The sequence below is a fragment of the Hemitrygon akajei genome, chromosome 18 (genome assembly GCF_048418815.1).
Source record: "Hemitrygon akajei chromosome 18, sHemAka1.3, whole genome shotgun sequence".
Lineage (NCBI taxonomy): Eukaryota > Metazoa > Chordata > Chondrichthyes > Myliobatiformes > Dasyatidae > Hemitrygon > Hemitrygon akajei.
The window spans coordinates 53,276,827-53,303,614 of record NC_133141.1 but is presented as its reverse complement, the minus strand read 5'-3'; the positions used below and the strand labels follow the sequence as shown (position 1 = coordinate 53,303,614).

The following is a 26,788-nucleotide window of genomic DNA, read 5'->3' as shown; positions in this document are numbered from 1 at the left end:
GAAGGGCATTTCAGTCCAGAACCTTGTTCAAATCTGAGAAGGTAAAACAATATTTTAAGTATTGTATTTGCCCTCATGAACACAATTCCAGCTCAATCACACAGCAATAGTTTAAAATTTACACTTGATCTATTAGTATTCTTTAATGTTCCTCTGTACCAAATGCAGATTATGACTGATATCATTGGGAACCCAGAGGAGGAGAGAAGGGCTGAGTTTTACTATCAACCTTGGACACAGGAAGGAGTTGGAAGATTCATCTTCTCAAAGGTACAGCCAATAATTTTTGTACAACTGTCATTGCTTTCCTTTTTTCCTTCGTGGCACACAGTGAGGTTTAATACTTTCACGGTTACATTCTCTTTCCATGCATGGTACCTTAACTCATGCGTTCAGGTTTAATACAGTGCCATGAGTAAGATTTTACAAGCACCCAGGATCGCCAAAAAAAAAGGCGCAAATAGACCATGGAGAGGAGAAAAGGTGAATATTGCTGTTGCAAATCTGAGATGACAGTGGAAGAAATTGGGACATTTTGCAGTTGGGCAGTTACTGAAGAATGAGAAAATGCATTAAGGTGATGGAGCAAATATCTTTCTTCGTGAGAGGTCATCATGGATAGGAACCAAGCTCACGGCTGCTGTGAGGACCAGATTGCTAAATCTCTGGTCATGATTCAGGTAGTCTTGAAAGTTAGGGAACAGCAATATTATAAAGAAAAAATGAGAACATGCAGCCTGGGAACAGGCCTTTCAGCCCACAATGTTGTGCTAAACCAAATAAATCATTATTCAAATGGCCAACTAAACTAATCCCCTCTGCCTATGCAATGTCCATATCTCTCTATTTTCCTCACGTTCAGATGCTTATCTAAATGTCTCTTTAAAATCCCTAATGTACAGTGTCTGCCTTTACCACCACCCCAAGCAGTGCATTCCAGGTACTCATTGCTTTTTTTAAAATCGACAAACTTGTCTCTCACATCTCATTTGAAATTACCTCCCTTGCCTTCAATGCATGCCCTCTGGTATTAGACATTTCAACCCTGGGGGAAAGATACTGTCTGTCTTTCTATGCCTCTCATAATCTTATAAACCTCTAAAGATCTCCCCTCAGTCTCCCCTGCTTCAGAGCAAACAACACAGATTTGTCCAACATCTTGTTATAGCACATTCCCTCTAAACCAGGCAGCATCCTGGTAAACCTCTTCGACATCCTCTCCAAAGCCTCGACACCCTTCCTACAATGGGGTGACCAGAACTGTATGCAATACTCCAGATGCGGCCTAATTAGTTTTATGAAGCTGCAACATAACTTCCTGACTTTTGAACTCAATGTCTCAACTAATAAAAACTAGTATATGCCATATGCCTTCTTAATCAGCCCACCAACCTATGTAGCCACTTACAGGGAGCTATGAATTTGGACCCCAAGGTCCCTCTGCTCATCAACACCATTAGGGTCTTGCCCTTGTCAGTGTACTGTCTCTTTACATTTGACCTACCTAGGTGCAATATTTCACATTTGGATGTGTTTAAACTCCATCTGCCATTTCTCTGCCCATATCTGCAACTCATCTATGTTGTCCACAATCCACCAATCTTGATATCATCTGCAAACGTACTAACCCCCGCCCCCATCTACATTTAATCCAGTTTATTTATATACATCACAACAGCGGAGGTTACCACTAATGGCACCTCCAGCTAGAATCGGTCGCTTTGACCACCAGTCTCTGGTTTCTATGTACATGCCATTTCTGAATCCAAACAGCCAATTCAACATTGATCCCATGCATCTTAATTTGCATGAGACTCCCATGAGGAACCTTGTCAAATGCCTTACTAAAATCCATGTTACAACAGCCACAGCTTTACCTTCATCAATCACCCTCATCAAAAAACTCAATCAAGTTAGTAAAACACGACTTGCCTGCACAAAGCCATGCTGGCTCTCCCTAATTAGGCCATGGTTTTTAAAATGTTCATAAATCCTATCCCCAAAACTTCCCTACCAGATGTGAGACTCACCAGTCTATAGTTTCCAGGATTATCCCTGGTTCCCTTCTTGAACAATGGAACAACATTAACTATCATCAGTCTTCCGGGACCTCACCTATGGTTTTTAAGAAAGGAGGGAGGGAGAAAACAGAGAACTATCGACCTGTCAGCCTGACATCGGTGGTGGGGAAGATGCTAGAGTCCATTATTAAAGATGAAATAGTGGCATATCTAGATAGCAGTGATAGGATTGGGCCGAGCCAGCATGGATTTACCAAGGGTAAATCATGCTTGACTAATCTATTGGAGTTTTTCGAGGATGTAACCAGGAAGTTAGACGAGGGAGATCCAGTGGATGTAGTGTACCTCGATTTTTAGAAGGCATTTGATAAGGTCCCACATAGGAGATTGGTGGGTAAAATCAAAGCTCATGGCATTGGGGGGAAGACATTGACATGGATAGAAAACTGGTTGGCAGATAGAAAGCAAAGGGTAGCGGTGAACGGGTGTTTCTCGGAATGGCAGGTGGTGACTAGTGGGGTGCCACAGGGCTCGGTATTGGGACCACAGCAGTTTACAATTTACGTCAGCGATTTAGATGAAGGCATTGAGAATAACATCAGCAAGTTTGCTGATGATACTAAGCTGGGTGGCAGTGTGACATGTGATGAGGATGTTAGGAGAATTCAGGGTGACTTGGATAGGCTGGATGAGTGGGCAGATACTTGGCAGATGACGTTTAATGTGAATAAGTGTGAGGTTATCCACTTTGGGAGTAAGAACAGGAAGGCAGATTATTATCTGAATGGTGTAAAGTTAGGTAAGGGAGAAATACAAAGAGATCTAGGAGTCCTCATTCATCAGTCACTGAAGGTGAATGAGCAAGTGCAGCAGGCAGCGAAGAAGGCTAATGGAATGTTGGCCTTTATTACAAAGGGAATTGAGTACAAGAGCAAGGAAATCCTCTTGCATTTGTACAGAGCCCTGGTGAGACCACACCTGGAGTATTGTGTACAGTTTTGGTCTCCAGGGTTAAGGAAGGACATCCTGGCTGTAGAAGAAGTGCAGCGTAGGAATTGGAGAATATAGGGATAGGGGAATCAAGGGATATGGGGACAAGGCAGGAACCGGGTATTGATAGTAGTTGATCAGCCGTGATCTCAAAATGGCGGTGCAGGCTCGAAGGGCCGAATGGTCTACTTCTGCACCTATTGTCTAAAGGAGACAGATATTGGTCAAGGCCCTTTGCATCCAAGCAAATGTTCCCCTTTTATTCTTGAGTAGTCCCATCCTCTTCAATAATCCGAGTAAGTTTCCTTGTCACCCAGATACAGTTGATTTGTGGAAGGTGTCACCAGAGGGAGGTGGTGGAATTGGATATAACAACTATATTTAAAGATGTTTAGACAAGGCATAACAGAATACAAAACTAATGTGGGCAAACAATGGCGTTAATCAAGTATGATAAGAGCTCCTTTGCTGCACAACTCAATGACTTTGATTTATTATTTGCTTCTAATTTACCTGATTGGTTGCACAAGCTAGGAATAGCCTGCTTACCCCATTCATAGCACTTGTATACCTGTCCCGATCTGAGTAGTTACAATGATTATGGCAAGTAATGAGATCCAAATATCATTAAGTCTACAGTCTCACTTCCAAGCACTCCCATGTACAGATCCAGCTTGCAAAGATGAGGAAGCCAGCTTTAAATACTACTCTGCATGCTTCTGGGGACTGGATGCACTTCACAGCTCACATTAATTTATTTATTCCAGGAGTTTTTCCATTCAAGTCCATGAATCCCAACTCTTCTGATAAGTGAAGAACAAAGCAGCCAGCTGAGCTGGGAAGCTGTTAATGACCTTGGTATAGGCTCCTTGGGATGGAATGTGTCTACTAACTGCATTTCTTGTGAAATGGCAGCTTGTTTGCTTTTTAATGTTACAATATTCTCAGCAATAAGCTTAACACACAACCATGGTACTTTCCAGATGACCTGTTCAGTTATGGATGAGCATTAGGAACTTTACAGGATAATTGCTGACCTGTTATAAAGACCCAAGTTAATTCACCAACATACCACAAGTACAATTAACTTTTAATTTTTCTCCATTCACCCTGCTGGTAGTTGTTCACCAAAACTTAGCTGATTGAAACTTGATGCCAAAGAACCGGGAGTGGACGAGTTGCCCAGAACCATATTACTCAACTTATAAAATGGGAAAATCCTTAAGGACACTTAGGTTACAAGTGCAAAAATGTTTATGTAATAACATCCCCAACTTCCCCCTCCATTATTTGGAAAAAGGTTCTTCTAGGGAATCAGACACTGTAGGAACTGTGCACAGACTGGTTTCTCATGTCACAACTTCAAGGATTTTAGCTGGTATGGCAGGGGGCAGCTCGTTGAAGCAGCAACAAGAAAAAAAAATCAACCAATGCAGTATCAAATCAGGCACACAGCATTAAAAATGTAATCTTCTTGTTTCTGTACAGGTTCAGCAGCGCAGACAAGAACTGGAACAAGTACTGGGAATACGTTTTACTTAGATGCCATAGTGCCTCCCTTCCAAAGAACTGGAGCTTAACAATCATAGTGATAACTTGCACTGCTTTTTTGACATCTGAGAACAGCCTGGTTGAGTAACTAGCAAAGAAACTGCTCTTTACCAGGGACATTCTGGAACTATTTTTATAAAATTTTACCATTTACAAAAAAAATAAACAATACTTTAGTGCAAAATCCACTCCCCTTTCCTGCAGTGGTGATTCAGAGATCTACCATCGGCAGAAATAAATTTTTATGTACAACTATTGTTTACCAATTCAAGGATGGTTCACCTAATCTTTGATTATTTATAAACAGTTAATTTGTCTGAAAGTTGATAGTGCAAATCTGCCTTGAGGTTTATACGTCTCTCTTACCGCTTTAAAAAAATGCACAATCTAAGTGACTTGTAACCCCCTTCCAAAGTGAATACATAGTAAACCAAAAGAACAGGATCCCCTGGGATATTGAAGGGTGTTTTAAACCTAAAAGAACATGAGTTCTGGCTACAGCACCATAAGGATAAAATCCACATTGTTTTGTTGTAAGGCTCATTGGCACTTGCAATCAATCATAGTTTTGATTAGTTTATGCGTAGAAACTCTTGTTTGCATTCTTCTTGTATGAATGCAATTTGCACTTAAATCCATGTCATAATTTCTGGGTTATGGTATGATTTCCCCATTTAAAATATTTCAAAGTTTGAAGCTGGAGTTGGCAGAATACTTTTTGATGTTTTCTGAGTATTATGGGAACATATGATTGGACCAAGCACTGCCGTCTCTGTAGAGTTCAAATCCTCTTGACATTAATCAATTTAGCCTTTCAAAGGATAGATTAGCAAACTGGAATTGTAACTTAATATTATAGCTTCAAGCCAAGGTGATAACAATCATGTTTCTTGAGGGATTATTTCAATTTCTGGCCAAAGAGTATATGTATCCTATTACATGGACCACTGGTTTTATCAGATTAGTGATAAAGATGAACATTACCCTGTTTGTCTCCCTGCAGTGACAATCCAAACTGCATTGCTTTCAGAAGTACATCAGTTTCTAGAGCTGTATGTTGATGTGCCTTATTTGGTTAACTGGTTTCTTGCAAGGACATTTCTGTCAGTATGTTTCAAAATAGTGTTACAATTAAGAAAGTAAGAATAGTTTGTGAAAATAGTTGCAGAGGGGGAATAATGCAGGAGGATAAATTTGAGTTAGTAATTTTAAATTAAATACTGGTGTGAATATTTTGAAGTCAAGGTAAACTGTATTTAATTTATTAGAATTGTCTTGGATTTGGGATGGTTTAAACCTTGCATAATTATCATTTAAACATGTTTTATCATTTGACTACAAGAATTTTTCAAAAGAGTATGCAAGTCTTGAAGGGATTTGTCATTTGGAGAACGCCATTCATTCAAGCTAGCAGAAAAGTTTCTTCTGAAATCAATGTTTGTGTGCATGTAGTTGATATCAAAATGATAATCAAGTTCAAAAGTTACATAACGCTGTGAGATATTCTTAGATTGTTTAATTATTTAAAACCACTGTTTTGGTGTTCAAACTCAATTTTCTTGAAAAAGTCAAACCAGTGCATTTAGTTCTTTGAAATGGCAAATTACGAGAATAGATTTTAAACCCAGTGTCAGTGGAAGTGCAAGCACTATAGCAACTCAATTGTAATGAACATTTAAGTCTATTTTAGATTCTGCAACTCAATTTCAAATTCATGTCCTGTTTTATGCAAAGAAAAATCAAAATAAAGTTGGTCATATCAGAGCCATATGGAAAATAAGTTAAAATGCACTACCAAAGCACAGAAGCTCAAATAATTGAGCACCTACGTTATTATAGAGAACCTGCAACGAAACATAGGTTCTGCTCCCTGGTACAACTTAATACAACTCTGCAAAGAGGTGGGTCCAAATGATCTGAATAGGAATAATGAAGAATGTTCCATTAAAATGGAATTAAGATCCAATTTTACATTTGTATTAATTTCATTAGTTTAGGGAAAAAATGTTGCTTTCCAATAGTGTTGCACAGTTGCTTTTTTTTATATAAAAATAAAATTTGATTTCAGGAAGCTAAAGCTTAAGGGTACAGAGGTGAATATTTCAGAAATTGTATTTTTAATTAAAAATGCTAAGTGCAAACTTAAACATTTAATCTGAATTACAGATTTTTGCAAAGCTTTAGCTCTAAAGGTTTACTGTGTGTGAGTGTGGAGTAGTTTAGCATGGGTTTTGAAGTACAAGGAAATTGCTTTTGTGAGATTGTGGTAACTTAGGTGGTTATGTGGTAAAGGCATTAGCTATAGCAGGAGGCTTTGTCTCTTAAGTGTACCAGAAATACACAAACATAATTAAATATCATAATCTACACTTCACACATAGCCTGTGACCGACATAAACCTCACCAACACTATTGGCTAATTTCATAGATAATAAACCTTCAAAGTACAGCTGGGTGTTTGGTCCAATGACTCCATGCAAACTCCTTGTAGAGCACTCCAGTCAGTCTCATTTCCCCATATCTCTGAAAGCTGAGCTTAAATTACTTGGACTGTTTCCATCTTTGGTGAAATTCAATATATTCAATAGGAACTTTTGTTAAAACTCTAAACTACAAAAGCATACCTTATTTGCAAGTTCTGTGATCTAGTTCCTTGGAGCTACATCCCAATGAGCAAAGTAATTATTTGCCATAATAAACCTTTTCTAGGGAAGTTCACACTATTCATTTCACCCTCACCAAATAACTTGCGGCATTTAAAAAGAAAAAGACATGGCATGGCAGCTGCTGCTCTTTAGAGTACTGGTTCCTTCTCTGAACACAACCACCCACTTTCTCTCTCCCCGCCCCCATCCTGCCAACTCAGATAAAATAAATTATTTTTCAATCACCAAGGATACTAATTGAATCCATCATAGTACTTGAGAGTTTCAAACCAAAGCTAATATAAGCAGTAGGTCCTGTGACCCAGATTCAATCCTGAGCTCTGGTGCCATCTGTCTGGAGTTTGCATGTTCTCCCTGTGACCATTTGGGTCTCCCCATGTATTTTGGTTTCCTTCCACATCCTAAAGAAATGGCATGGTAGGTTAATTTGCCACTAAATTGCCCTTGGTGTGGTAGAATTGAGAACATTAATAGGAATGTGGGAAGAATAAAATGTAGGATCAGTGTAACTAGGTACTTGATGGTTGATGTGGGCTGAAGAGCCTGTTTCTATGATAACTGATTCAATATTTTATCAAACTAAAATTGAAATTATCTATGCCATTTTACTACTAGACATTTCATTAACATCTAGTTATTAGAATCATTCGATAAAAGGTAGCCATTTTTAGTGTGACTGAATACAAAGAGCCATTAGAAATTTTTCATCAAATTGGAATAGTGAGGTCTATCAACAGGTTTAATGTTAAAGTGCAGTTAATTGAATTGCAGCACAAAAATATGACACTGGGATCAATGTTATATTCTCCACATTTCAATGTGGAAAAGGGTGATTAATGAGACATTCTTCCTGTTGTACATAACATGCAGCTGATTAGTGCAACAATTGTTAAGTGAAGCTTTGTCTATATTTACAGATCTTTTAAATATTTTTATGCTTTTGTATTCACTGCAGTGGTATATAGGACCAAGGTACACACTATTTATGCTGAGAATGTCTGTATTAATTAGGTACTGGGCTGAAGGTGAAATACTGATGCAGTTTAAAAATTGCAGCTTTGGAACTGGAGGTGATTCAGCTGTGTTCCATTTTCTAAGTTCTTTAAAGCAAGTATTGTCAAAGTAGCCACATTCTGATGTTTCAACTGTCTTATGCAGCAGTTTTAGGGAAGCAGTAGTTGATGGATTGCACTCAGCCATTCAATGCTTGGCAGCTTTGCAGCCTTTAGTGGGCAGCAGGTAAAAACGATTACAATGTTTTACTGGCTTACAGGAATTCAGTGTTCCAATGGAAAATATCAGGTTTTTTTTAAAAAACACCTCAGCAGGTACAAAAAGATTAACCATATTTACATCGTAATTTGGTATTTATTCCATTTGGGAGAACATTTGTACCAGAACTAACGCAGATTACACCTGTACCAATTTTGCTGTAGAAGTTTTGCATAGAAAATAAAAATAGTAGTAAAATTAACGTGTTTATTTTTCATGTTTTAGGTGGTGGAGGGAGGGGGGCAAGATGGATGAATTGGGCAAAATACACAATTCACTTCTGCAAGGATTCTCCTACCATGACCAAGAAATGGTACATCTGGTGGAATCCTGCCTCAGTGCCAGCAACTTGAGCTCAGCCTTCACCTCTGATGCTGTGTGTGGAGTTTGCACATTCTCCCTGTAACTACATTGGTGTCTTCTGATTCCGTTTCACATCCCAAAAATGTCCAGGTTGATCAGTTTAATTGGCCCACTGTAAATTACCTCTGGGCCGGCTAGTGGTGTAGCGGAATCGGCACTGGACTTAAAGGCAGATGGTCCCGGGTCCCACCCTGGGTAGCAGCAGTATCTGTGCGGAAGAAAGGTCTGGCAATCTACTTCTGTATCTTGCCATGAAAACCATGTGGACTCCATGAGGTCACAAAGAGTCGGACTCAACAACAAAAGATTACCTCTAACAAACAAGGAGCGTGTGCATATGGTGATAAGAATGTTGGGGAAAATAGAGTAGAATTAGTGTAAAAACTGGTGCAGGATCTTAATGTACCAAACAGCCCCTTTCCATGTTGTATGTCCCACGATTTAACCCATTTCTTGGTTTGATCAGTCGATAAATGCAAGTAGCTTTACTCTATACAGATAGTATTTTTTTTTGGATCATGAGCAAAGTTGGTGCAAAACCTTTGTTTCATCCTGGAATTACCAACTGCATTGTCTTTTGACAGATTAAACCAATTTTGTTGACCCAAGTAAACTAAGACTTTTAAAACATGCAAAAATACCTTTACCAGATTAACACTCAGTCGAGTTCATGGAAAGAAGCATTTTCATGTTTTACCACTGCTAAATTAACCATCAACAAACTTCTAGTTTTATGGCATTTATTAAAGATAAAGCTTAGAATAACTTGACATTTTCAAATAGCCCAATCTCATATCAAACAACTTCACTGCATGTACAGTTACTTCCAAAGCTTTTTGATAGACATGTTCTTCTCGCTGTCCTTTTGCATTACCTGCAATGAAAGGATAATACTGGTAAACAGGATTATCGCAAAGAGCAGTGAATAATTAAGTGACAAAGTTTAACAGAGATCCCTTGAGTGCCAAAAACAGATCAGAACAATTGTTCTTTTATTGGAAATACCAACAGAAAAATGAGATGTAGATAAAAGTTTTGAATCTATTTTGCTGAACAGGAACGTGGACACCAAGTCGTGATAGTGTGCAACATGCTAGTAATCAAAGTCACCCTTTCACGTTAGAATGGGTGCCAGTCAGATTCCAAGGAAGTATCAGAAATATCTCCAGACCAGATTTTGATTCTGGTGCTTTTCCAGTGGAAAATAAAAGATAGGAGTGTAACATCAAGCTGACATGCATGGAATGAAGCCAGTATAAATGAATGCAATATACTGAAAAGCTGGAAATCTCAAGTCACCATATAGAAAAATACACAAATATATTTGGAGGAGCAGAAAATAGATTATTCAATTAAATATGCTGCAGGGATGATGAAGAGGCATCTTGGATTCCAGAAATATAGCCTGTACTTGCCCGCACATTTTTTAACTTTATAATTGAGCTCATAATTTCACAAGTACAAGAATAGCTGTAAAAGCGTATAAAAACTAAATGAGTCCATTTTAGGTAAACCAGTATAAAGAACTACTTAAAAATGTGCACACACAAACATGGACGGATAGAAAAGATTTGTGGCTTTTAAGTTATTCAGGGTTAGATATTGCGAACGGTAACAATTTCTGGCTGGGATGGCAGTGAGATCAATTGAAATCATTTCAAAGAGGGAATGGGTAGTATTTTAAATTGGGAGGATTTCTGAAGCATATGCTTTATAACAAGTTTTTTTTCCTTCAAATAGAGATCAAGTTTTCAGGGAAAATAGGATAGATACATCAGCAGAAATATGCACCATAGGATTAGTTTGGGGCTCCTGTTCAATTAGGCTACAGTACAAATCATTAAGGTTTTGACTTCCTCTCACTGCCCTCCCCAAGCATGTTACAATTCCAATATCCCATACCACACATTCGCAACTCAAATTATTTTGTGATTCAAAAGAGAACAAATATGTAATGCATTGTTTCACTCAACCAAAATTACAGAATTCTCAATTATATTTGATTGGTACAATTTTTACAGCATCTTACCTTGGCCACTGCCATTTCAAAGTCTTCTTGGGTAACGTGAACTCTCCGTTCTCTCAAGGCATACATACCAGCTTCTGTGCATACACCCTGCAAAATAAAAGCATCTATATATTAAATAGGTTCTTTCAGAAATGTTTGATTAAGAAACACTATTTTAACTAAGACCTTGTTGATCTGTCATACTTAGCTACATGGCCAATGGAGTACAGCATTTTTCCAATGCCAGTATTTTTTGCCCATCCCAAATAAGGTGAATAATGGGACACCCACTTTCACTAGTCAAATAAAAGAAACATGTTTGAATTTAAACAAAAAACGATAGGGAGTTTTACTTGCATGGAGAAATTTAATCAGCTTGTGCTGGCCAAGATTAAATTGAGGTGTATAAAATGATGAGACCAACAAGAATTATGTTCTTTTCATTACCAGACAGATCAACACCAAGGGCTAAAAATTTAGTAGCTGTCAGAGACCACAGATGTGGGAATCTGGAGCAACAACCTGCCAGAGGAACTCAGTGGTCAAGCAACACCCATGGGAGAAAAGAAATTGTCTTAAATTTTGGGTAGAAACCTTGCATTAGAATGCGACAATTCTTTTCCTCCCACAGATGCTGCCTGGCCCAAATTCCTCCAGCACATTGATGTTAAAGATTTAATGCAGATTTAATAAGGATTTTAGGAAGGGAAAAATACCAATTACATTTAAAATACTTAAATAACACACTTGATGTGCCTATAGGCTGCAAATTTTTATCTAGCATGGTTACAATGTGTCAAATGACACAATACCACATTTTTTTTTAAATTGACGAAAGATCAGATTGTTAAACAGAACAACTATTTTCACTTAAAATCAGTTTTTCAGTTCACAATTACCTGCAGGTAGATTTGGAACAACAGAAATGTGCAAAGCATCTAAATGCTAGTATCTTACTCAGCAGGTTTAACTGTTGTAAAGTTCAAAGTAAATTTATTATCAAAGTACATACATGTCACCATATACAACCCTGAGATTTGTTTTCTTGAGGGCATAGACAGTACATCCAAGGAACATAATCAAATTAATGAAAGACCACACCCAACAGGATGGGCAAACAATGTGCAAAAGACAACAAACTGCAAATTAAAAAAAATAATAAGCAAAAAATATCAAGAACATGAGATGAAGAGTCCTTGAAAGTGAGTCCATAGCTTGTGGCAACAATTCAGTGATGAGGCAAGTGAAGTTATTCCCACTGGTTCAAAAGCCTGATGGTTGAGGGGTAATAACTGATCCTGAACCTGGTGGTGTGCGTCCTGAGGCTCCTGTACCCTCTCCCTGATGGCAGCAGTGACAAGAGAGTACGTCCTGGCTGGTGGGGGACTAGATGATGGAGGAACTCCGCAGTCCAGGCAGGATCTATGGGAAAAAGTACAGTCGACGTTTCGAACCGAGACCCTTTGGCAGGACTGGAGAAAAAAAAGATGAGGAATAGATTTAAGAGGGGGAGGGCAGGGAGAAACACAAGGTGACAGTTAAAACCAGGAGGGGGAGGGGTGTAGTAAAGAGCTGGGAAGTTGATTGAAGAGACAAAAGAGCTGCAGAAGGGGGAGTCCGATAGGAGAGAATAGAAGGCAATGGAAGAACAAGAGGGGAGGAGCACCAGGAGGCAATGCGCAGGCAAGGAGATGAGGTGAGAGAGGGAAAAGGTGGGGGGGGGGGAATTACCGGAAGTTCAAGAAATCAATGTTCATGCCATTAGGTTGGTGCTACCCTTTTCTTTCTTCCAGTCTTCTGCTGTTTGCGATGTGACTCTCCCCTTCTCGGCCTGAAACGTCGACTGTACATTTTTCCATAGATGCTGCCTGGCCTGCTGAGTTCCTCCAGCATTTGTGTGTGTTGCCTTGGATTTCCAGCATCTGCAGATTTTCTCGTTTGTGACTGGATGATGGATGCTGCTTTCCTGCGATAGCACTCCATGTAGATCTGCTCAAATATGAGGAAGGCTTTACCCATGATGGACTGGGCCGCATCTACTACTTTTTTATAGGACTTTCCATCCAGGGCATTGATATTTCCATATGAAGTGTGAAGCAAAAGACTTTGCATTTAATTCACTACACTACTTATATAGGTACAAAAGTACATTTTAAAGGAAGGCATGGCACAGGAAGAATTAACTTTACTCTAACACTCACCTTTACTTCTGCACCCGATGCTCCTGGCATTAGTTCTGCAATCTTACGCAAATTGATGCCACGTGTTAAATTCATCTTTCGAGAATGTATCTTCAAAATGTCAAGACGGGCCTGAATGAAGGGAGAAGAGAAGGAAACGAAACAATTTTACCAAATAAAAGTAGCTCAAGCTGTGTTCTCTTAAAAAACATTCATGCTTAACTGATTCCTTTAGTAAAAGGAAATCTGCTGAATTAAATTTCTATTGTTCAAGTGAATATGGAAATAATTGTTTTCTTGGATAAAATACGTAGACAAGCAAATAAAATTGAAATGCTGTAATGAACTGCAACTAGAACAAACATTAGCCTTTGATCAAATAATTCTAAAAAAATCATAAGACTTCCATACACAAATCTCTTCATTTTCCAGTTATGGAATTCATAATTTTCCTGTTTGCTTTTGGTGTACTACGTTATCAGTCCAAAATCAAACCAGAAATATGGTCATAGAATTTAATATGAACCAATAAATGAAAAATAAAAAGACAGATGGCTGTAAATATGGAATTAAAAAAACTAGAAATGCTGAAAGCACTCAGCAGGTCAGGCAGTATCCATGGAAGCAGAAATAGAGTTTATGTTTCAGCTCAAAGAGCCTTCAGTCTAGCTGAAATGTTAACCAGTTTGTCTTCTACAAATAGGAAGAGACTTTTCTGAGCTACTATAATTTACAATCAATGTGCAGGTCACGTCAAAACCATGTAACTATATATTGCAGCACACACAAAGTGCTGGAGGAACTCAGCAGGTCAGGCAGCATCTATGGAAATGAATAAACAGTTGACATTTTAAGCAGAGACCCTTCATCAGGTCTGGAAAGCAAGAGGGAAAATGCCAGGATAAGGAAGTCAAAAGGGGAAGGAGGTCAAGCTGGAAGATGATAGATAAATCCAGGTTTGGTTTGGGGGGGTGGGGGAAGAGAGGAAGAAGCTGGGAAGTGATTGGTGCAAAAAGCAAAGGGCTGGAGAAGAAGTAATTTGGTAGGAAAGTGGACCGTGGGAGAGAAAGGGGGGGGATATCAGGGAGAGGTGATAGGCAGGTAGGAGGTAAAAGGACAAGGCGGGGAATAGAAGAGAGAAAGAGGAGGGGAGAAACATTACTGAAAGAAGAAATCAATATTGATACCATCAGGTTGAAGGCTACCTGGATGGAACATGAGTTGTTCCTCCACTCTGAGGCAACGGCCATGGACCGACATGCCACAACAGGAATGGGGATAGGAACTAAAATGGTTGGCCACTGGAAAATTCCGGTTTTTTTTGCAGATGGAGTGGAGGTGCTCCACTCCAAAGTGGTCCCCAAATTTACTTTGCATCCTTCTCTACATTCGTGAGACCCATTGGGAGCACTGGTTACAAGCAACGACCCCAACAGATTCACAGGTAAAGTGCTGCCTCACCTGGAAGGACTGGGGCCCTGAATGGAGGTGTTATCCATTTCTGAACATGGACATTGAACTACCAATATTAATGGAAAAAGTTATTTATCTTTCCAAAAAAAAAATACTCTCCCCAACCTGCTTCTATCTGCCGATCACCCACACAGTCAACCACCTGGGTCTCCCTCCCTCTCCCGCACCTAGTTCCATCTGCTTATCATCCTTGTTATCTGGTTTCACTTCCCTTGCTCATCAGATTCCTGAAACACAGCGATGGTGAGGCTAAATACAAACTACAAGAACAGTACCTCATGTTCCACCTGGGTGGTCTAAAACCTGAACACTGAATTTTCCAATTTCAGATAACTTGCACTGCTTGTTCCTTTCTCTCTCCTGATCCAACCAGTTCTCTCATCTTTTCAACATCCTCCACTTTCCCCCTTCCACCTCACCATAACTGTTTCTTTCTTCTCCTCCACTTAGTTCAATTTGGCATTACCCACACAAACCAATGAGTCTATCCCCTCCCTCGTCAGCCTAACATCCCTTATCAGATTGAAGAAACTGCTATCTCTCTCTCTCTCTGCATTTCCAAAGAATATCATTGTATTATGTTTAAATGCTGCAGGTGTAAGTCTAGAAATGCCATACTTATTGGATTTTTTCTGAACTGATAATTTTAAACAAAAAGATCTTCCAACCACAGGATATAATTTTCTACTCACCTCTTCATTTGGAGGAGGAAATTCTATTTTCCTGTCAATTCGTCCTGGTCTTAGTAATGCAGGATCCAGGATATCAATTCTATTGGTTGCCATGATTACCTGTGCCAAACATGGAAACAGGTGAAAGGCTTGAATCACAGGTTATCAGAAGTAATAGTTTAAGTTTTGATGAATAAACTCTTCTTGGACTTCCAGCTGGATTCAAGTATCAATTATAACGGATGTTTCAATGACTAACTCTGCCACCTTCTTCAGGGATTATGCCTGGGCACATCGAGTCCAGCAGTATTTATAACCATGTAGTCTGTCCTTCCTGATTGGTCAGTCCTCATCCAATCAGGTTTCCGTTCTTCCACCTTGCTTACAATCAAATTCTAGTTCTTCCTTACCAATGTAGCACTAGATACTTTTTCAGTTTAAATTTTGTTCAGAATCTACACAAAGATTGTTTTTGTCTTTGTCAAGCAACAACACCAATCACAGTTATTCTACTTACTCAATAGTCAACCAGTGAGTCCTGCTCTCATCTTCAAGACAATGCAGGGAATCACTGCTTAACCAGGACTCCAATATATGCACAAAGAAATGTACTTCTCTGAGTAACCAAGGGTCGATGCACAGAAGACAGTTTGAGATACAATTTCAATTGTGTTTTACAGGAGGAAGAGACACACACCTCTCTGTACCCTGCATAACACACTTGCAAACAGACGTTTGCGACTTTCACACTACCTACCAACACTAATATTTGTCAAAATTAAACTGTACCTTAATATTCTTCGTGGCTTCAAACCCATCTAGCTGATTGAGAAGTTCCAACATTGTGCGCTGCACTTCACTGTCACCACCAGAACCACCTTCCAACCGTGATGAACCAATAGAATCAATTTCATCCATGAAGATGATAGATGGAGCATGCTCCCTAGCCATCACAAATAGCTCACGGACCATACGAGCACCTAGAAAAGTAATATAAAAAATGAAAATGTATTTTAATATCATTTATTAATTATGGGAATGACAAATCCCTAGCTATTTACCATTTATGTAGTGCCTTTCATAAGCCAAGACTTTCCCAAGGCACTATGTAAACAATGGAAATCTTCTTTGAAGAGCTCACAAGTTAGGTGTCTGCTAATCAAGATGAATTGGCAGAAAAATGGAATATTCTCCTCCAAAACAACATTTTTGCAATATCTCAGAAGATAATGCAATAATTTGGTGCAGAATGATTCAGATAAAAAGCAGCTCAAGATATGAGCTGGTTTCGACTTTCAATCAAGGTCCCAAACATCAGGAATCAATTAACTTGAGTTCCTGTTTTCAATATTTATTCATTTACTAGTATGCAACCTTTATTGCTGAATACTGTTATTTCCTGCAGTAACCAAACTGGTTCCTTGGATAGCTGTGACAGAGTCTACTGGAAATGTGTCAATATTTTGTCAAGGTGGTGTAGGTATTTGTTGTCATTTGTACTAAGTCCCTTCTGAGGAAAATCTCCAAAGCCAATGCTAGGCTGCAACAGTGGTGTCATTATCACCTATGTATCAGAACTCCAACTGTTGATTATAATCCAAAAAAATCCAACAGACATACTGAAAACTGGATATCAGATTTTTAAAAAAGATTGGTCTATCACATGGCTTCTTTGCATACTGTTGAGCAAACTTACAAGTGACCACTGAGTAGTGGGTTGAGGTCAATGCAAACATGCTTACGTATGAATCATCGCTTTAAGGGTGGGAAGTGAAATATTTATGTAAAGGATCAATTTTCATCATAATATGGCAGATCACTAGTGAGTTAATTAAAATTAGCCTCGGTCCTCTGTCCTGAATGTGATGTGTGCATTTGTGTGGAAATAAGAATAAAAGACCATAAGATATAGGAGCATAATTAAGCCATTTGGCCCAATGAGCCTGCTCCACCATGTCATCATGGCTGATACAGTTTTCCTCTCAATCTCCTGCTTTCCCACCCCCCCCCCCCCCATATCCATTCATGCTCTGAACAATTAAGAATCTAACAACCTCTGCCTTAGATATGCATAAAGACTTAGCCTCCACAGTAGCCTGTGGCAATGAATTGCACAGATCAATCACTGCCTGGCTAAAGAAATTCCTCCTCATCTCCATTCTAGAAGGAAACCCCTCAATTTTGAGGCTGTGTCCTCTGGTCTTAGACACTCCCACCATAGGAAACATCTTCTCCACATCCACGCTATCAAGGCCTTTCACCATTGATAAGTTTCAATTAAGTCATCCCTCCATTCTTCTACATTCCAGTGAATATAGGCCCAGAGCCATCAAACACTCTTCATATGACAAGCCGTTTAATTCTGGAATCATTTTCATGAACTTCCTTTGAACCCTCCCCAGTTTCAGCACATCCTTCCTGAGATAAGGGGCCCAAAACTACACAATACTCCAAGTGAGGCCTCACCAGTGCTTTATAAAGTCTCAACATTACATCCTTGCATTTGCCTTCCTCACCACAGATTCAACCTGCAAATTAACCTTTAGGGAATCCAGCAAAATGACTCCCAAATCCCTTTGCACCTCAGCTTTTTGTATTTTCTCTCCATTTAGAAAATAATCAACCCTTTTTTTAAACCAAAGTACAGGACCATACACTTCCTGACACCATATTCCACCTGCCATTCTCCAATTTCTCCTTGTAGCCTCCCTATTTCCTCAAAACTACCTGCCCCATTCATCTTCAAAAATCTAAGTGTTGGGGGCATGGCTCTGCCCAATTTCCACTTACACTACTGGGCAGCTAACATTCGTTGTCTCATCTTTTGGTCTCATTTTTATAATCAGTCCGACTGCCCATTATGGGTGACAATGGAGCTGAACTCTAAGAATGTTTCCATCTCTGCACTTCCTGGGTCCGCACTCCCTTTTCATATGTCTAAACCAATTACTAATCCTGTCATCGGGCACACCCTGAGTGTGGGCTCAGTTCAGAAAGCCTAGTGGTCTCCATACCTTCTTTCTTTCAAGCCCTATTCTACATAATCAGCTCTTCCAGCCTTCTATACATGATTCAACATTTCAAGACTGGTACAGAAAGGGCATCAGATGCTTTAAAGATCTTTTATTTGACAACAGTTTTGCATCATTTGAACAATTGTCTGAAAAGTTTAATCTACCCAACACTCATTTCTTCAGATATTTGCAAATTAGACATTTTATCTGCCCTCTGATACCAAACTTCCCTGAGACACCCGGCACAAACGCCATTGATTTGTTTCTCTGTATGAATTCATTGCGTAAGTTTCTAATATCTATTATCTGTGACAAGCTGGCAGCTCTGAGGCAAGCCTCTCTTGACAAAATTAAAACTGCCTGGGAGCAAGATTTAAATTTTTCAATGTCAGAGGAGGTATGGGATGAAGTCCTCAAATTAGTGAACTCAACCTCTTTATGTGCCCGCCACTGCCTGTTACAGTTCAGGGTCGTACACAGGGCCCATATGTCTAAAACTAAATTATCTCGCATTTACCCAGATGTTAATCCCTGTTACCACAAATGCAAAAGAGGCGACACTTCCCTCATCCATATGTATTGGACATGCTCTAGTTTGGAAAAATACTAGCAAGATGTCTTCCAAACTCTATCCCAAATACTTACAATCTGGAACCTAACCCTTTGATTCCCTTTTTGGCACCTTCGGAGAGGGGGACATGAACCTAAGTCCGACTAAACGTCGCACTGTCTTTTGCTTCTCTGTTGGCGAAGCGCACAGTTTTACTCAGGTGGAGGGATGCTGCCCCGCCCACCCACACTCAGTGGCTCAGGGACATCATGTCCAGTCTACACCCTGAGAAGATCCACTACTCAATCCTCAATTCAGACATAACATATAACCATATAACAATTACAGCACGGAAACAGGCTATCTTGACCCTTTTGGTCCGTGCCAAATGCTTACTCTCACCTAGTCCCACTGACCTGTACTCAGCCCATAACCCTCCATTCCTTTCCTGTCCATATACCTATCCAGTTTTTGGAGTTCCAAAAGGTGTGGGGACCCTTTCTTGAATATTTTCAAAATTCTCAGCCAGACTAAAGGTCTATTCTCTCCCTTTCCTCAGTACATAAATCCCTGACCTCCAGCATTTTCCAATAAAACTCTTCAGACTCAAATTTGTTATCATACAACAGCCTATGTATTAGAAAAATACACCTTCCCTATACCAATGCAGCTCTGTGGGGACAAAGGTTCTGTTTAACCCTTTTTGCCAATGCATTGATGGCTTGAAGTTGGGAACTTGGGGGGGGGGGGGGGGGATAATGTTTGTACTATGGGTGCATCTCTTTCATAAATATGAATTGTACATTTGTTACATTATGAACTGCACAATTCTCCTTTACACCATGTCCTCTAATAAAAATATTGTCGAAAAAATACTACCTGACCCTCCACTTATCTTTGTATTACCTGCAAACGTTGCAACAAAGCTATCAATTCCATCATCCAAGTCATTAACATACAATATAAAAAGAATCAATCTCAACAGACAAGGCTCTCTTTATTCCCACTCTTTCACTCCTGCCAACCAGCCACTGCTTTATCCAAGCAATACACACAAACTCGACATTTCGGGCCGAGACCCTTCGTCAGGACTAACTGAAAGAAGAGATAGTAAGAGATCTGAAAGTAGTGGGGGGGGGGGGGGGAGAGATCTGAAATGATAGGAGAAGACAGGAGGGGGAGGGATGAAGCTAAGAGCTGGAAAGTTGATTGGCAAAAGGGATACAGACCTGGAGAAGGGAAAGGATCATGGGACGGGAGGCCTCGGGAGAAAGAAAGGGGGAGGGGAGCACCAGCGGGAGATGGAGAGCAGGCAAGGAGTGATGGGCAGAGAGGAAAAAAAGAAAAAAGGGGGGGCATTAATGGAAGTTAGAGAAATCAATGTTCATGCCATCAGACTGGAGGCTACCTAGACAGAATATAACGTGTTGTTCCTCCAACCTGAGTGTGGCCCCATCCTGACAGTAGAGGAGGCCATGGATAGACATATCAGAATGGGAATGGGACGTGGAATTAAAATGTGTGGCCACTGGGAGATCCTGCTTTCTCTGGCGGACAGAGCGTAGGTGTTCAGCGAAACGGTCTCCCAGTCTGCGTCGGGTCTCACCAATATATAGAAGCCCGCACCAGGAGCGCCGGACGCAGTATACCACACCAGCCGACTCACAGGTGAAGTGTCGCCTCACCTGAAAGGACTGTCTGGGGCCCTGAATGATGGTGGGAGAGGAAGTGTAAGGGCAGGTGTAGCACTTGTTCTGCTTACAAGGATAAGTGCCAGGAGGGAGATCAGTGGGAAGGGATGGGGGGGACGAATGGACAAGGGAGTTGCGTAGTTCAGCGAAACGGTCTCCCAACCTACACTCTGTCCATCAGAGAAAGCAGGATCTCCCAGTGGCCACACATTTTAATTCCACGTCCCATTCCCATTCTGATATGTCAATCCATGGCCTCCTCTATGGTCAAGATGAATTCAAACTCAGGTTGGAGGAACACCACCTTATATTCCGTCTAGGTAGCCTCCAACCTGACGGCATGAACATTGATTTCTCTAACTTCCGTTAATGCCCCCCTCCCCTTCTTACCCCATCCCTTATTTATTTATTCCCTTTTCTTTCTTTTCTCTCTCTCTCTCTCTTTCTCTCTGTCCCTCTCACAATCATTCCTTGCCTGTTCTCCATCTCCCTCTGGTGCTCCCCTCCCCTTTCTTTCTTCCTAGGCCTCCCGTCCCATGATCCTTTCCCTTCTCTAGCTGTGTATCCCTTTTGCCAATCACCTTTCCAGCTCTTAGCTTCATCTCTCCCCCTCCTGTCTTCTCCTATCATTTTGGATCTCCCCCTCCCACTTTCAAATCTCTTACTATCTTTTCTTTCAATTAGTCCTAACGAAGGGTCTCAGCCCAAAACGTCGACTGTACTTCTTCCTATAGATGCTGCCCGTCCTGCTGCGTTCTACCAGCATTTTGTGTGTGTTGCTTGAATTTCCAGCATCTGCAGATTTCCTTGTGACTGCTTTATCCATGCTAAAATCTTTCCTGTAACACTATGGCCTCACAAGTTTGTTAAGCAACATCATGTGTGGCACATTGTCAAAGGTCTTCTGAAAATCCAAGTACAGGTCCCTTGCAAAGGTAGAGCGTTCCTATAAAACCTTTCTTAAGCCGAAATGGCATAAAGCGAAGAACCATTAATTTATATGGGAAAAATTTTCGTAAAAGTGAAGATCCTCTTTGTAATGCGAAAACAGGTTAATATAGGTCTTTTGTAAAAGCGAAGTGGCGTAAAGCGAACATTCATAAAGCAGGGGACACCTGCACACAATATCAACTGATTCTCCTTTGTCTATTCTGCTTGCTGTGCCTCCAAGTACCACAAAACCACAATCCTTAACAACCAATTCCAACATCTTCCCAACAACTGAGGTCAGAATAACTGGCATACAATTTCCTTTCTTCTGCCTCTCTCCCTTCTTGAAGAGTGAAATGACATTTGCAATTTTCCAGTCCTCCAGAACCATTCCAGAATCCAGTGATTCTTGGAAGATCATTATTAATGCCTCCACAATCTCTTCAACCGCCTTTTTCAGAATCCTGGGGTGTACACCATCTGGTCCAGGTGACTTTTCTACCTTCAGACCTTTCAGTTTCCCAAAATCTTCTCCCTAGTAATGGTAACTTCACACACTTCATGACCCTGAGACCTCGAACTTCCACTATACTGCTTGTGTCTTCCACAGTGAAGATTGATGCAAAATACTTATTCAGTTCATCCACCATCTTCTTGTCTCCCATTGCTACCTCTCCAGTATAGTTTTCCAGCAGTCTAATATCCCCTCTTGCCTCTCTTTTACACTTTATATATCTGAAGAAACTTGTTGCATCCTCTTTAATATTATTGGCCAGCTTACTTTGGTATTCCATCTTTACCTTCTTAATGATTTTTTTTAGCTGTTTTCTGTTGGTATTTAAAAGTTTCCCAACCCCCTAACTTTCCACTAACTTTTGCTCTATTATATGCCCTCTCTTTGGCTATTATGTTGGCTTAGACTTCCCTTGTATCCATGGTTGTGTCATCTTGCCATTAGAATACTTCTTCCTCTTTGGGATAAATAGCGCCAAGTAACTTGAATTTCTGCATTTTCATTTAAAGTCCCATGACAGAAAAAGACCATCAGCTAATGACTCAAGTTTGGTCTACATAAATACACATGGGCAAATAGTTTACACATGCTGTCAAGACTCTTACGAAAAACATGCAAATTAATAAACTTCTGTACAAATTCAGAGCTGAAAAAGTAGCTTAAAGAGCAGTCAGTAATAGAACATTGCCCACACTGGTAATGTTTTACCATCTGGAGATCCTTACTATAGCATATCTGACAATTTTAAGGTCTGCCAACACCCTTACAATGATATCACTAAGTAGGAAAAATGAAGAGAACAAGGGAAATATAAAACAGAAGGTACACATAATCTATGCAGCACAATTCATTTATGCCTGGCTCAAGATGAAATTGCTATCAATCGAGTCAGGCTGTGGATTTAAAACAGTTCCATATCTTGGGTACTTGAAGTGCTAGTAGAAGAGCAATATAGTCACATCATTAAAAGATGCCATCTTTCAAAGGAAATATTAAACACTCATCAAGCACATACCCTCGCCAATGAATTTCTGCACGAGTTCAGAGCCAGAAACACGGATGAAAGTACAGTCAGTATGATGGGCCACTGCTCTTGCAAGCAATGTCTTTCCTGTGCCTGGAGGTCCATACAGCAGCACACCCTACAACATAATAAACATACAAATAAGATCCAATGCCATAATAAAAAAAGTAATCTTTTAAAGATTTGCCTTCAACCAGAGATGTGAAGACTATACTGCTTAACTCACAAAATTTACCTTATGAAAAATAAACCATTTAAACATATCCATAAAATTTTATAGAATAACATATTGTTGGATTCTGATGTTTAAATTCAAGGTTCTTTCAGAAGTCAGGAAAGGAGCACAAAACTCATTGCTTTACAATTGTTTCAATAAGGATTGATAGAACAATGAAAAATTGAAACAGACAGTGACAGAGGACAACTAAGTGAAGGGACAGCCAAGAAGTAAGAGACTAAGATGCTAAGAACTAAAATGCCACTGCCTTAAGTCAGGTGCATTTATACCCATAGATAAGGAAAATTCCATTCAAATATGTAGATAAGAGCCAACCAATGAGATAGCCATTATGCAAATAATGCAGTACAAAAAAGCTTCCAGATCTTTCCGGAGTTATACTTTGTATAACCACTAGGGGCATATTAAACCTACATAAACATACACTTACCACTGGGAAGCAAACTAAGCAGTTACTTGTTAATAATTATATAAAATATAAGCAGATAATTGATGGTTGAACTGCAAGAAACAATTAAACAATCCAATCTAAGAATAAAACAGTCAGATCCAACAATACAAATTAGGAACAGGAATAAGCCACACAGGTCCTTGATGTTGTTACTCCATTTAATAAGAACACAGCTGATTAGAAAGTTACAGTAGCCTTTGTACTTAAAAAAAAAACAAAGTAGAATGTACTTTAAGTTGACAAAGTTTTAAGAAAAGCATAAGTAACTCTGGACCAACATTATTGCTAAGGCCACTGGTACCACAGAAAGTATATTTAAGCCACTTAACACCCAGTCTATATTGCTAAAATGTAAGCTAGTAATATTTACACACAGGAATTAGGGTAAGCTGCTGTTAACAATTAAATTACTGTCACAGTAAACTTATTTGGTGTACCCAGCTTTCAATGGAGATCATTCATAGAAAACACAACACACTAAATTGTGCTTTTGCTGATGGCTCTGTTTGGATTTCTGCACACTTGCTGTGAAGTATGAAATTCCAGGAATCACAGACGGATTTGAACTCTTGCTGGGAAGTTACAGCATCAGCTTGGGAAAGAAACTGCCTCTCAAATTCTGTGCCAAAATTTAGACCAAATACTGGATCCAAGACTCTATACTGATTTCAAAGACTTAGAAGGCAAATTAAATTGCTATAGTTCCATGTTCATAATTATTTGTGGTATCATCTTATTAAATACTTATTTTACATATACTTTAATCATATTTCAATTACAATTTTTAAAATCCATCCCTACCTCTACCAGCTGTCGTAGTGGGTTAGGGAATTTTTTGGGACTGGGCCTCTTCACAGAACTCATGGGGCATAGACAGAGTCCAGGCCAGTGAGAAACTCAGGAATGATGGTGGAACCTGCACATCCAGCCAAATAAATAGGGGTACAGGTGGAAATTTCAGACTGGAATTCAAACCAGTAATTGACTCAGACCCAATTTCCCTGCCAAAAAGAATGTTGCCCTTCAAAACTTTTGGAGGCCTGTATATTTTAATAACAGCTTACTTCACTTTAAGCAATGTATTTTTAAAGGGATAATTCTGTACCTTTGAAGACAGAAAGGGAACATGCACCACGTTGGATTAGAAAAATACTGAAAAGTATTACGCAGAATTTAAGAATAGCAGGACTCTCTACAGAATGGCATCCTATCAAAAAGCTGGTAAATCAGTCTTAAAACTAAGTTTAAATTCTGACCCACTAACAGCTTGTTTGTAGTCCATTTAGGAGAGAAGTGCTACTTCTCTCTTAGCTTTGTCTCCATCGAGCCAGTTTATTCAGCTTTAATAAACATGGCTTTTTGTAAAATGTCTAAATTAAATTTTAACTGATTTTATATTTCAATTCCCTCATGGGACTACTTCTCCATGTAACCAGGCAATTAAAGGATAACTTACTGGAATAGTAAGATTTTAAAAAGACTTCTGTTAAGGAAAATGTTATTTTGGTAAAGCTTGTTTAAAAGTGGCAGAAAAGCTAGACATGACTGTATTGCAAGAGTCAAGCATTTCCATAAACAAAGTGGAATTGTACACCAAGTACTTGGATGTTATACAGATATGTGCCAGCCAATATTTTTCACACCAGCTGGGTCCCTTCTGAAATAAAAATCTAAACTGCTTGTTAACTGATTACAGATTACGAATCAGTAAATGCAAGTAGCAGACTTCAAAACTGAAGTTCTATAAACTGGGGTGATAGAAAAGATGTTTAGAGGCCTGAATATCCCCAATAAAAAACATCTACCGTAGATTCCGGACTACAGAGCGCACCTGATTAAAAGCTGCAGGCTCTAATTTTAGAAAGAAAATCAATTTTGTACTTGTACAAGCCGCACCGGATTTTAAGCCGCAGGTGTCCCACGTTGTAATATGAGATATTTACACAGAAAGATATTACACGTGAGGATTTTTTAACTTTTAATTAAATCCGTATGGTAACATAAACAAATACATATTGCAAATGCTTTTTTTTCGAACCATGCCTGTAACACGGCTACTTTTAAATATACATACGTATCGGTAACACACAAATTACGTTGCGTATACTTTTTTACTGAACAGTGCACGAACAACATTCCAATATCTCCTAACGACTGGTAAAAAAATATATACTGCTGCCTACCAGGAAAAGTTATTGATCGCCTTTAACTTAAAAGCTGCATCATATGTTTGCAGCGGGTCTAATGCGCTCGCCCCCTCCTTTCCGTTTATCGCAAACCGGTATTTTCCCCACAAGATGCGGCGAAACCGGATGTGACGTCATAGCATCCCGGGATGTAGTACAGAAAACAAATATACTTAAAACACTTCTAACTTTAACTAGAAAATACTAACAAATGAATTACTAAGCGAAAATATTATAAACTAAATAACTGCCATAAAGGCAGCACAATACTTTTCTTCGAGTGTTTTCCATGTTGATGAGGGTGAGTACAAATGACCGATTTACAATAATTTAATTGTGAAAGTGCGCTTGATTTATCGTACAATTTCATTGGACCTCTGTGAACTACTCATCAATTTTATTGGTCTACTGTTACGAGGCAAAATGTTTTTGGCGGCATGAAAAAAAACCATGCATTAGCCGCACCGTAGTAAAGGCCGCAGTGTTCAAAGCTGTTCAAAGCGTGGGAAAAAAGTAGCGGCTTATAATCCGACATCTACGGTAGTTGATAATTCATAAGGGAAAAGCCTCTGAAATTATACTTCTGAAAGATTTAAAATATGAAAAGAGGAAAAAAATACTCTTCACATTCAAGCTCTAACTTTTCTAATTCCCTTATACAATTTTCCAGTGTTAAAATCCCCTTCCTTCCAAGGTACCGAATGTGAACATGGAACAATTCAAGACAACTTGAATACTGCACCTCTGTAAAAGCAGAATCTATCAGTAAATATCATCTCCATAAGGCTGTTTAACCTCAAACAATAAACAGCAATGCTGGTAGGGGAAGAAGGGGAAAATTGTAGCATTTCACCATTAGCTTGTTAATTATAAATTTATTCAATAAATTAAAATGGAAGTCTTTGTGATAAAAATGCTGATATGAGATTCAGCAGCAGAGTACCAAACATCAATGCTCAATACCACCATCCAAACTAAACAATGCACTTTTTGTT

At 39.4% G+C, this 26,788-nt stretch overlaps 2 protein-coding genes across 2 annotated transcripts in view; one reads left to right on the top strand and one right to left on the bottom strand.

The window, feature by feature from the left end:
* Positions 1–8,702, top strand: part of smarcd2 (SWI/SNF related BAF chromatin remodeling complex subunit D2) — a 57,003-nt gene extending 48,301 nt beyond the window's left edge. The window contains exons 12-13 of the mRNA XM_073071680.1: positions 169–270; positions 4,500–8,702. Coding sequence (XP_072927781.1) covers positions 169–270; positions 4,500–4,553 — 156 coding nt within the window. The 3' untranslated portion in view covers positions 4,554–8,702. The remainder of the gene's footprint in view (positions 1–168; positions 271–4,499) is intronic.
* An 884-nt stretch (positions 8,703–9,586) lies between these two features.
* Positions 9,587–26,788, bottom strand: part of psmc5 (proteasome 26S subunit, ATPase 5) — a 38,449-nt gene continuing 21,247 nt past the window's right edge. The window contains exons 8-13 of the mRNA XM_073071681.1: positions 22,910–23,036; positions 15,985–16,175; positions 15,217–15,315; positions 13,073–13,183; positions 10,893–10,979; positions 9,587–9,737 (exon numbers count right to left, since the gene is read on the bottom strand). Coding sequence (XP_072927782.1) covers positions 9,684–9,737; positions 10,893–10,979; positions 13,073–13,183; positions 15,217–15,315; positions 15,985–16,175; positions 22,910–23,036 — 669 coding nt within the window. The 3' untranslated portion in view covers positions 9,587–9,683. The remainder of the gene's footprint in view (positions 9,738–10,892; positions 10,980–13,072; positions 13,184–15,216; positions 15,316–15,984; positions 16,176–22,909; positions 23,037–26,788) is intronic.